The sequence below is a fragment of the Canis lupus genome, chromosome 4, assembly GCF_048164855.1.
Source record: "Canis lupus baileyi chromosome 4, mCanLup2.hap1, whole genome shotgun sequence".
Taxonomy (NCBI): Eukaryota; Metazoa; Chordata; class Mammalia; order Carnivora; family Canidae; genus Canis; species Canis lupus.
The window spans coordinates 40,178,456-40,190,517 of record NC_132841.1 but is presented as its reverse complement, the minus strand read 5'-3'; the positions used below and the strand labels follow the sequence as shown (position 1 = coordinate 40,190,517).

At 49.9% G+C, this 12,062-nt stretch overlaps 1 protein-coding gene across 5 annotated transcripts in view; it reads left to right on the top strand.

Moving 5' to 3' along the window:
• The window catches only part of ERGIC1 (endoplasmic reticulum-golgi intermediate compartment 1), a 105,199-nt gene that overhangs the window by 51,476 nt on the left and 41,661 nt on the right, over positions 1-12,062 (top strand). For all 5 annotated transcript variants that reach the window (XM_072824129.1, XM_072824133.1, XM_072824132.1 and 2 more), the window contains one exon: positions 4,506-4,578. In XM_072824129.1, coding sequence (XP_072680230.1) covers positions 4,506-4,578 — 73 coding nt within the window. The remainder of the gene's footprint in view (positions 1-4,505; positions 4,579-12,062) is intronic.

Here is a 12,062-nt window from a genome sequence, read left to right as displayed (position 1 = left end):
TGTGACAGCAAATGCTGTGACGCTTGGTGCCTGGGTCCCCAGAGAGTATATTCAAGGCACGTCAGAGGCAAGGGTCTTGTTCATTTATCTGTTCAACTAGTTTATGACCCTGGTGTCCTGTCCCCTTCCTCCCACCAACCAGGAGTTCAGACCTCTGCTTCACGGCCTCTAAAGTCTCACCCTTGGGGCAGCCCTGGTGGCGTAGCGGTTTAGCGCCGCCTGCAGCCCGGGGTGTGATCCTGGAAACCCGGGATCGAGTCCCACATCGGGCTTCCTGCATGGAGCCTGCTTCTCCCTCTGCCCGTGTCTCTGCCTCTCTCTCGCTCTCTCTGAATGAATAAATAAATAAATCTTTAAAAAAAAAATTAAAAAAAATAAAAATAAAAATAAAGTCTCACCCTTGTCAAGTGTGTGTAACAATCAGATCTGTATCCTCCTAGTATTTTTAAAGAATAAATGCAGGCTTTGGTATACCAATATCCTTGTTATAAGCAGAGATGGGAGCATACCGTCCATACCACTCTTCCCTGCCCTTTTTTCAGCTGACACATCCTGGACACCTTTCATACCGACACATAAATGGCCCACTACATTCTTCCCTCCCGATGTGTCTGGCAACCCACCGTTGCCATCATCTGTGCAACCCATGGTTTATGTAACCAGTCTCCTGAGGGGTGGACATTCTTGATTCCCATTTATTGCTATTGCAGACATCCTTGTCCATATATTTTTATATCCTTGTATGGTTATTTCTGTAAGGTAGCTTTCCTAGAAGAGGAATTACTGGGTCAAAGGGTATGTGCGTTGTAAAATTTAGAAGGTACTGCCAGATGGCCCTCCAGGGATGTGATCTGATTTGCAGCCCCAGCCACAATATGCAAGACAGCAAATTCCTTTACACAAGAGGGGAAAAGGCGTGAGGCCTGGGAAGCTAGCCCCTAGCTACTATTTAGTGAACAGATTATTAACTGGGTCCTGGGTCCAGATCCCGTGCCAAGTGCCAGAATCGTGTTGATGAAGGGGCTTTGGTCTTTGTCCTTGAGGAGCACACGGCCTCAAGGTTTGAATTCTGCCTCCTTCACTTACGTGGCCATTTGGCCTAGGACAGATTCCTTGACTTCCCAGAGTCTTGGGTCTTGGGTCCTAGGTCTTATGTTCCCCTTTGCTCACAGCACGGTTTCCACTCACACATGCTCTCTAGGGGACACATTCCTAACGTCTACTGCCTGAGTCAGTTTCAGAAGAAGTCTGGTGTCAGAGAGCCCAAACAGAAGTCTGGTGTTAGCTTCTTGCCCAAACATGGATGGAAAACCTTCATCAAGCCTTCAGTATCACAAAGGCCTTTCTGGTTGAAATACTTCCTACTTGCCTTCAAGTATGTTTTTCATTCATTCATCCATTCATTCAACAAATGCTTATTTCATGCCTCCTCTGAGCGAGGCACTGTGTAAGAACCTGAGGCCACAGTGATACTGAGTCAACGTCTCTGTCCTCCTGGTATGGGTAAGTGGTAGGGTGAGTAGTCACAGAGTATGTATGATCAGGGCTATTGGACACTTGGGTTTCAGCTGAGCAGACTCTGGACTTAACAAGTGTCTACCTGCTGGGTTGACTGGCCTTGAACGGAGCACAGATTCCCAAAAGGAGCCTTCCATCCCTGTCCCACCACTTCCAATCTGGATGGAGTTAGAACTTTGGGGCCTCTTTGCAGGGTTGAGTGGGGCAAGGAAAGCAGTTAGAAGAGCTGGATTGGCCTAAGTCAGCATTAACCTTCAGAAATACCTCCCTATTTTGTGACTATTCATTACATCATTCAGTGGGTTGCTGGGGCTTGAGAGTAGTTTGGGAGGGGTGAAAGTGATCCTGGAATGTGGGTCCTACATAATACTGGAAGATTACAGGGGAAGGGTGTTTTCCCTGGCAGTGGGACTCTTTATCAGGCATCATAGCTGCAGTTTGCAGGTGAGAAAGGAAAGGACATGAGCCAGGAAATCGGGATCAGTGGCTGCAGGAGTGCAGGGGATTTATCCAGCAGCTGGGAAGACATTTGAAATTAGTTTCTAAAAGCAAGGAAACATCCCCCCTCCGTATAAACTGATGTGGCATGTATTTAGAGATAGGTTGCTGAGGAGCAAAGCATGGTTGAAAAGGATGTATACATTATACTGTTGTTTTCGTAGAGAAAAAAGGGATTTGTACATCTATGCTTAAACGACTGTAGAAGGATGTGAGACCATAATGCTGATACCTCTGGGCAGGGGTCTGCAGATGAAGAGAGACTCACCACACTGCTTTTTTATGTAACTTGACTATTTTTCTTATCATGTGCATGTATTACTTCTTCTGAGAAGAAAAAAAAAAAAGAACGAAACCATTTAATACGCCCCATATAGCTTTTTCAATGTTTGAAGAATTGAAGAGTCATTCTAGGATCCCATGGGTTGGTCTGGTTTTAGAGGTGTGGTGGGGACTCTGGGGATGTCCCTGTCTTGCTTTTCACTTGGAGTCCTAGATCTTGGGGTTTCTTTTCTTAGGGCATTGCCTCTAGAATTCACTCATCCCAGGCCTGTGCCCCCATCTGCCTTCCAGTGTGTTCCTGGACCCAGTGTCTTACTCTCTGAGCCTCCATTTCTACATAGTTCACAAGGACATGTGCCCCATCAGGCAGGAATGTGAGATGACAGGGTGGCTATTCATGCTACTACCGCAGGGCATGATGTAGTAGGGGCCCAGTAGAGGACATTTGTCCTCTTCCTTCTTCACTCAGAATTAATCTTTGTTCATTTTAAGGTAGGTAGGTAGGTAGGTAGGTAGGTAGGTAGGTGGATGGATGATAACTGGTTTCAGAGTTTACCACAGTGCTCAGCTAGTCCAGGAGCAGGCTGTCAAGAAGGTAGCAGAATCAGCAAGTGGGACCAGGAACTTTTTTTCTTCATAGGAAAGTAGAGGTCACCCCATTTGTCAGTTCCCAAGCCCTCCAAGGTCTCCCTGATGAAAGTTCTAATAATAAGTGAATGCTCAAGCCTTTATTACCTGCCAGGCACTATTTCAACCCTAGTGTCTGTGTTGTGGAAATTCAGAGCAGCCCCATAAGGCATGTGGCCATTTAACAGATGAGGAAACGGATGCTGGAATTGGTGAGCAGCTTACCCAGACGCACAGCAGCTGAGCTGTGGACCATACTTTGTAAGCCCTTGTCTGCTGCACGCCTCTGTGATAAGCCCAGAGGAGGTGTGTTCAGCTCTCATTCCATACTCTTGGTGGTGACTCCCTCCTGTGTGCCGAGCTCCGGGCTAGGCATTGGAGCTGTGGAGTTTCTGCCTTCAGGAATAGCAGGTTAATGAGAGAAGCAGCCACAAATAGCCAATAAAATGTGGAAAGTGTGAGAATAGATCCTGGAAACACAGAGGAAAGAGTGACCAGCTCCATCTCTCAGGGTGAGGGGAACTTCCCACCAGAAAAGATGTTTGAGCTGGGCCTTGGCCTGGGAGGACAGAGAGAGGTTCCCCCTCCCAGAGAGGAGGGGAACAGGGAGGAAAGGGGGAGGTAAGATGGGAGGGGCAGGAACCGCAGGAACAGCAATAAAACACATATTGCATGCGGCTCAGTGTGGCTGGGTGGTTAGATATGGAGAATGTATAAGGAGATGGGGCTGGAGTTGAGGCAGATCCTGGGGCACTTGTTGTCTTGCCCCCAGGAGTGGCTCCAGGGGTCACAGATTTCGCCCTTGTCAGGGGCCCAGCGGACAAGATAAATATGAGTGATGTGGGCCAACTCTGGAGCCCTTTTCCAAAACTCCCTGCATTTCAGACTTGTATAAAGAATTCATTCCATAAAGAACTGTCCCTTCTCTTGAAGCCCAAGTGCTCGGTTATCCTCATTTTCTGACCTCTGTTGAAGACATGGGCACAGGGTGATAGTACCACTGGGGGTGGCAGTAGATGGCGAGAGACACTCAGCCTCAGCCTGGGAATCAGGGAGGTAAGAGGGAGTGGTGGGGCCTTTGACAGACTGGCGAGCTCAGACCCTGTGTGGGAGCAAGGGCTTGAGTGTCGTGGAGCAGCCAGCAATCTGGCCTTTGATGTGAAATCAGATTGTTCAGTGTCAACTGCAGATTTTAAAATTCCTACCACTTTTGCCGAACAGGACACATTTGTGGGCTACCAGTTTCCAACCTGTTTTTGACTGACCTGTGCATTAATATACTTTTGTGGAAGGAAGCCAGGCTGGCCCCCCACTGAGGACCTGCCTGGGGCAGGGGGTGGGGGGTAGTCCCCATAGGAAGGTCAACTCAGTACCTAAGGTGGTCTTCAGTTTCTGGGAGCAGGGCTGCTTCTACTAAGAAGGGGCTTTGGGGTGATTGGTGTGGCCTCTCTCCCCCTCCCTCTAAGCAGCTTTCCTAGAGGCAGGGGAGGGGGAGGAGAGGGGAGGGGTGGAGAGGACCCAACCCCCTTCCACCAGTGCCCTCCACCCTTAACAGTGCATCTCTGTGTTGTTCCTTCCAGTTTCTATCTGCTGCTGCCTCTTCATCCTCTTCCTCTTCCTCTCGGAGCTCACCGGATTCATAACAACAGAAGTGTAAGTTTCATTCCCCCTCAGGGGGGCATTCTAGTGTTCTGAGACCCCAAGCGAGAGGAGGGAGGGGCTTTAAAAAGGTGAGAGACTTCTAAACCTTCCAACTCTCATTTCCAAGCCCGTGGCATCCGTCACTCCTCTACTTCTTAAAAGGGTATTGAAGTTAGAGTAAAAGCAAACACTCGTTGAAGCTGAAGAGAACATTTGGGTTCTGTTTTGGGAGGAGGCGGGGCTCCTGGGTCCTCAGATGAACAGAAATCATGAACCCGGCTCTGCCTTCCCTTTGTTTGGCCAGTGGGCTTTTTTCCTTCTGAATCAGCGCAGGGTCATTTGATGTGAAAGCTGGAGGAGTTCAGAGAAACGATGCAGCTTCCTACCAGAGAGGGGTGGGGTTGCTGACATCAGAGCCTGGTTCCCTCACCTAAGCCCCCTTCCCTGCTCGGAGGCCCATACTCAGTGAGGAATCAGCGTGGGCTTCCTGGCAGTGCCTGACGCATTGTGAATTGATCTCTGATTTCTAGAATAATCTGTTGCCCAGATAACCTAGTAAATGCTCTGGGGTATGTGTAACACAGAATGCCATTGGGATTATTCAGTCACGACCTCATTGGCCGCCCTGAGGTGGAATTAGACCCCAGAGCTTCCTGCCTTGGTCACTGGCTCAAGGCTTCCAAGCCTCTTCATTCCTGTGTTTACAACTCAGAAAGTCATCGCGGGGCTGGGCCCTGGCCACCCACTCCTCTGTCCAACACTGGAAGTTTCTTTCTCACTCATGGAATTTCTTGGTTTCCTTTGTTTCCCTCTCAGCCACAGACAATAGGGAACAAAAAACATAGCTGCTTAGTCCAAGACGGGCCTGGTAGCTGTGTAAGTGTTACCACCTTTAATCCTCCAGCAGCCCCAGGAGGTAGTTATCTCCACTTTACAGATGGGGAGAACTGAGGCTCAGAGAGGTGGAGGGATCTGGACAGATCTTATCTTCCCCCACCACCACATGCCTGCCAGCTCATTTCTGGATGTAGCCTCCTGCCTTCCACTACTATGAGACAGTTTGCCTTCCCTGTCACTCTGATCCTATTTTTAACCCTGATGACACCAAAGCCCAGGGGGTCTCATGGAGTGGTAAGAAAGAACTTTGGACAAAGCATTGGGAGACCTAGGGGTAGGTCTCTGCTCAGTGACCACTTTGCTGTGTGACCTGGACAGGTTGCCAAACTTCTCTGGCTCTTTGGATTGCTGGCCAAACAAGGGAGGGTATACCAGAGTCAAAGCTTCTAGGTCTGAGGAGGCTCGTGTGCTTTCCAAGATATGACTCCCTGACCATGCAGGGGTCAGAGAAGGTTCTTTGTCCCATTCGGCTCCTAATGGGGGGGGTGGCTCTGTGTACATTTGGGCCACTGGATGTCTCAGAGGTCACGCCATCATGATTTGGAGTTGGAAACAGGGACAGCAAGAAGATATTGAGACCTACTGTGTACCATACACCTGCTGGTCTTTCTAGGCTGCACCCCATTCTCTGGGGAGGTGATATTCTGATATTCTGAGCAGGGTGAATGGGGCACATGTGTGACAACAAGCAGGAAGCCCCAGCTGGGGCACCAGGGAGGCTTTATGTATTCTAGACAGTGCCACTAGGAAGTGCAAAGGCCCTGTGGCAGGAATGAACTGGCATATGTGCAGAGCAGATAAAGAGCTGGTGTGGCTGGAGCAGAATGAGCAAGTAGAGAGAGTAGAGTATGGAGTAGGAAAGACCAAGTTGGGGTAGGTCCTGCACGCTGTTGTGTATTAACAGGTCTCATTCTTGGTCCTGTGCTCCCAGAAGTCAGAAACCAGGTCTGCCTCATTCATTTGCTGTCTGGTTCCTTGCTCAGAGAAGCTGAAAATGCCAACAGTGGACACAGGCCATGAACAAGTGAACAGAACTAGAATATATGAATCAGTAAAAAAAGGCTCTGATGAAAAAAAAGCAGGGCAGGAGACAGAGAAGGTATGTGATATTTGGTGAGGTTTAAACAAGATTATTTGCCAGGAAAGTGCTTAATGTAGCACCCAATAATGCTTTAATATCCATGGATCCATAGCTCTTCATGCATTTATTTATCTCATATTTATTTTCCATCCAATGCGAAAAAGGTTGTAAGACTGCCCAGTGCCTGGTGTATAAGGAACATTCCATGATTGTTAATTTTCTTGTCCCCTCCCCTGAGCTGAGATCAGCCTCCCTCACCTCCTGCTGATATTGTGAGGGGCACCTGATTTAGCTCTTTGTCAGCTCAGCCCACAGTGAGATAGGGTGCTGAGACAGCGGGCCCCAGACAGGTAAGTTGTGACATCAGAGCTTGGGACTGGAGCAGGTGGGGTCCCGTGTGCTGTGTTAAGGGCCCCTCAAGCAAGCCTGGACAGCTTGTTCTGCTTAAAGGACAGGGCTCCCTCCTTTCCCAAGAGCACAGTGTATTCCTGTTGCTGTGCCCAATGCCCTGCTCCAGGATTTCCCCTTCCTGACTCCTGGGGGCATCCTGGACACTCTGGTCCCAGGACCTCCCTGGAGAGGAAGAAAGATGAGGCGTGAGTAGAGACCGTGGTGAGTATCAGACCATAGGGCCGTTCACCGTGTGTTTACCTTTTGTCTTCTGCTAAGCTCTTCATTTGCCATGTGAGTGGCTGGAGGATAGGGAGGGAGGCAGGAATGAGAAGAGAGACCTGTCGGGAGCCCAAGGGCAAGAAGCTCCATCCGTGACATGCAGTGACCCTAATGGCCCTTCTCTCCCTGTTGCCACGTGACCACGGTGCAGGAGTGCCCAGAGGAGTCTGTAGGGGTGAGGACTGAGGACTCCACAGAAAAATCCAGAGGAGAAAGGATTGTTCCTGGTCTTCCCTCTATGAGAAGCTTCTCTGACCTTGGGAAGGCCTGTCCGTTTAGAAAGAAATGAAGGTCACAATTCTTTAATGGAAGGCTGACCCTCCCTGGCAGTTTGTGACCACAGTGGTTCAGCTCCCCGCCCCTCACCCCCCACCATGAGATTGTATCCCAAGGAAATGAGGTCACTGCTGGTAGGATCAACATTGCTCCAACCCCGACCTGTGGTTATCACTGACATAAGACACTATTCTGGCCCAGCTCAGTGGGAAAGGAGGCCTGTTGGTTTGGGCAGTTGGACTCTAACCTGGGCTTTAGACAGGCCACTAATTACCCTTGGGAAAGTGGCCCCATAGGGTGCTCTGCAGCCTCAGGGTTCCAGGGGAGCAGGCCTCCCTCCTCAGAGAATGTGGCTACAAAACTTTCCACCTTTTGACTGCCCAGGCTTGGCCACTCTTAATGATTAACCCAGTGAGGATTTATAATAAGAAAATGTAGTGACTGGAACTCTCCATTGATAATTTATAGTACAATACAATGTATTATACTTTCTATTTACAATTTATAATGGGGACACACGTACCAGCCAGCCTTCTAGGTTAGCACTTTACAGTGATCATCTTGTTTAACCAATACAGAACCCCTTATGGTAGGTTCTCCTGTTAGCCTTAGCCTTACTTTACATCTGGAGAAACTGAGACACCAGGAGGCTCAGCCACAATGAGGTAAGTGGTGGAGCCAGAGTCAAACCCAGGTCCATCTGATGCCGGAGCCCAGCCTCGGCACCCCTGCCCTGTCATACCACCTTTTTCTTCTCAGAGCATGCCCAGGTGCATGGGAACAGATGCTTTTTGGTCAGAATGTTTGACTGGAAGACTCAATTACACCCTTACAGGGTGAGGTGGCCGAGCAGGCGGTCAGAACTCCAGGTAGCCATTGCCCACCTAGCAGGAGCCTGAACTGTGTCTTCACGTGCTCCAAAGCAGGCCCCAAAATGGGGAGGCCAGTAGCTTAACCCGGAGGAGGACCTGGCCATCTCCCTGAGAGCCCAAGTCACCCTCTCTGAGGCCCAGGTTGGGAGCTAGAGGCGGGTAGAGAGACCCAGGGTAGTTGTGTGAAGGAGTGCTGGCAAGCCTGAAGGCTTCTGAGCCCGGAGTGACTGGACCAGGTTCATGTTGCAGCAAGATCACCTCTTGTGAAGATGGATTGAGGGCCAGGTGACCCTGGAGACCAAGGCCCGGTGAGGAGACTGGGTGATGGTGGTAGAGAAGGGCGTGGGGCAGGACTCAGTGGCTGAGAAGGGACTTTTGGCCCTCCACCTGGGAGGGAATAGGTAAGAATACTTACTTATACCTGGAACGGTCAGAATTCAAAAGAAGGTCCTGGAGAGCTTGCTTACATAACGTGCATCCCTCCCCTTCCACCCCACGCCCTTCCGTGGGCCTCACTGCTGTGTAAGTTTCCATTAAATCAAATTATTAAGCATGGAGGTCAGCGACTTTGGGCAGGAATCTGAACTATTCAAGTGCTCTTCTAAAAGCAAATAAAATTGTTTTCCATGGATGTCATCGGACTCACGCCTCAGCCTAGAATTTCAGGGCCCTTGGTTACATTCCTCCTATGCTCCCCCCACCCATACCTCCCTAGTCCCTCTCTCTCTCTCTCCCTACATGGCCACTGCTTACTGACCCCCACGCAAGCCAGCCAACTTCCTGACGCTGTGTCGTGTGCCCCAACTGGAATGTGCCCCCCTCTCCTCCACCGGCACACACTGGTTACTTCCCCCATTTATTCAAGGGGTTGTGATCTCGTGCTCTGTGCTCCTGGCTCAGGGAGCCCTCGACCCAGTGTCCAGGTAGGTTGGGGGGGGTCAGAGGTGGCAGCCCTCCAGGGCTGATGGTACCAACTCAGCAGATGGAAGGCACAAAGGGAGTGGACCCTTTACGTCTCCATGCCCTGTGGGTACTTGGTTTACTTGGGCCGTGGGTGGGGATGGGGTGGGCATCTGAAGATTATCAGATGATGACACTTGCATCACAGGTCTACCTGGGGACACTTGCCTCTCAGTTTTCACTGATTCCTTGCCCCAGCCAGTTTAATGCAATGGAAAGAGCATGGCTCTGGGTTCCTAGGGCTCCAGGTTCAGATCCTACCTTTGCCTCTTCCTGGCCATGTGATCTTGGCCAGTCTTTTATCTGTCTTCCTCGGAGCCCGGTTTCATCCTTGTGGGAAGAGAACAGTAACCCTACTAAACATTGCCTTGCAGTATCTTAAATGAGATACTACATGTGAAAGCCCCAAGCATAGTGCTTGGCACTAGCTGGGTGCTCAGAACTGGAATGTCTTCTTTGATCAGTTATAAGCAAAGCCACCTTTTATAAACGAGCCTTAGAATATACCAGGGACTGTGAAGCACCTTATATCCATGAACCCATTAATCCCTGTGATGAGGAAAGCAACTTTTGAGAAGAACAAACTGTTTTTCTGGGTTGCCGCCTAAGCATCTTATGGTATGATAACCCTACCGACGCTCAGAGTCTGGACATTTAGATAAGGACTTTTGAGTTTAGGATGCCACGAGTTCCCGCTTTTATTTTGCCCCAGGCACTTTTTAAAATAACTACTTAGAGTTAAGTTGGAGGAGAGTTAGTGACCTCTGCCCCAGTCATCTCCTAAGTAATAAGTGCTTGCTACTCTGCTCTCTATCTCCCGCTGGCTCCTGCCCTTCCCCTGGCTCTTGGCATACACACCCCCACTCTTAGGAGCTGTAAGTAATCAATCTTGGGACTCTTTCTCCCTTTGTGTGGGTGTATTGAAACTGTGCCTTCAACCAAAACGACCCTGTGGGTTGCACTTCGCCATAGTGGGAGCTTGGATGCTGAGGGATCTACCTGGCAACACTGTGTGGGTGGCTTGTGCCCCCTCGTTCAGCAGGTCATAATTGGCATCTCGATATAATACACCAGCTGTGGGCCCCTCAGCACAGTCCTTCCCACAATGCCGTGGGGTGGATACCTGTTATTACCAACTCAGTAAACACTGATATTTATGATGACAATGAAAGTAGGAGACCCTTTCTTATCGAGCGCTTACTGTTGACTAAGATTGTGCCATGTCCATGAGTGTCCCTGCTTTATATCTGGGAAAACTGAGGTTGGTAGAGGCAAAGCCCCTTGCATAAGGTTAATCATCTAGGAGGTGGCAGAGATAGGATTTGAACCCTGAGAGTCTGGACTTCCGCCACAATGCCTTTTGCTCTTTACCAAGAAGGTCCCCCCTGCGAGGCCCTCAGGTAAGTGAGTAACATACACACCCCCATCCTGGGGCAGTCTGCAGCTTTATTGCTCACAGCCCTGGGAAGTAGCCCAAATCCTGACTGCTTTTTTGTTTTTTCTCTCTTCTTTTTTCCTCTTCTCCTCCTCTCCTTCCTGGTTTTCCCTCCTTCTCTTTGAGAGGCTTATATAACTTATAGACAGCAAAGTGCACAAATCTTAAAGTTGAGACTTAAATGTTTTCCTATGCTTATACCCATGTCACCATCACCCCATCAAGACAACATCTTTCCACCACCTGAAGATTCCTTTGTGCCCCCTCCCAGTCAGTATCTCCCACTCCCACCCCCACTATTGTGACTTATATTACCATACATTAATTTTGCCTATCTTCAAACTTCATAGAAGGCTTTTCCAATTTTACAGTTAAGGAACCAAGGCACAGAGGGGTGACACAACTTGTCCCAGGTGCCCCAGCTTCTTAGCAGCAGAGCCAGGAGGTTAGCCCACATCCGTCTGCCACTGCCCTGTGGGGCTTCTCATCATCCTTGCTAGTGACAGGAGGAATCAGGCCCATGGGTCCCCAGACAGCAGTAAATTCACAAAAAACTTTTATTGCCCCTCCAGGTGGGCTGGTTTCTGGCTGTCCTTTCACCTTTTAAAATCAGTTCAGCCCTGAGCTTAGTGGAGTCTCTCTCTCCCTCTGTCCTTCCCTCTCATATCAATCAATCAGTCAATCAATCAATCAATAGATCTTTTAAAAAAATTTTCAATTCAGCCCCAGCCATTAATGTTGGCTAGCCTTAGTGGGCATCTGCAGGTGGCAGGCTATGGGCAGGCTTGCAGCGCTGGCTGGAGGGAGGAGGAAGCCAACAGCCATGGAACATCTGCCTTGGATTCGGAAAGTAGCTGTCTTGGCCTCACTGGGTCAGCGGCACAGGTGGTTGAACTGCGTTCATCTTGCAGCCCAGGGCCCTTCAGGAAGGCACCTGAGAGCAGCCAGTTCTAGCCTTACATAACCAAACTGGCCCAAGCTCTGCAGGCAGTAGGCTTCCCATCTCTCCTGAGGACCTCAGCCCCTTTATTGTAGGTGGCACTAGGGAGCCTGGGCTCTGCGGGCTGGGAGAGGCCCCTGGGGCCTCGAGGTGAGTTCACCTGGGTGCCGCACTCGGATTTCGCCTCTCTGCACTGAGGTCACCTCCCTAGGATTGCCAGGGGATGACATCATCCCAAAATCCCTCAGTGAAGTGCTGAGGCCCCGCCTCCCAGGTGGGAAAGGTGAGCAGCTTTAAGGAAAGAGTGGCTCGTTTGGGAAAGGAATCGGGTTCCTCCTCCTCTGTGATGTTTTGCTAATCATC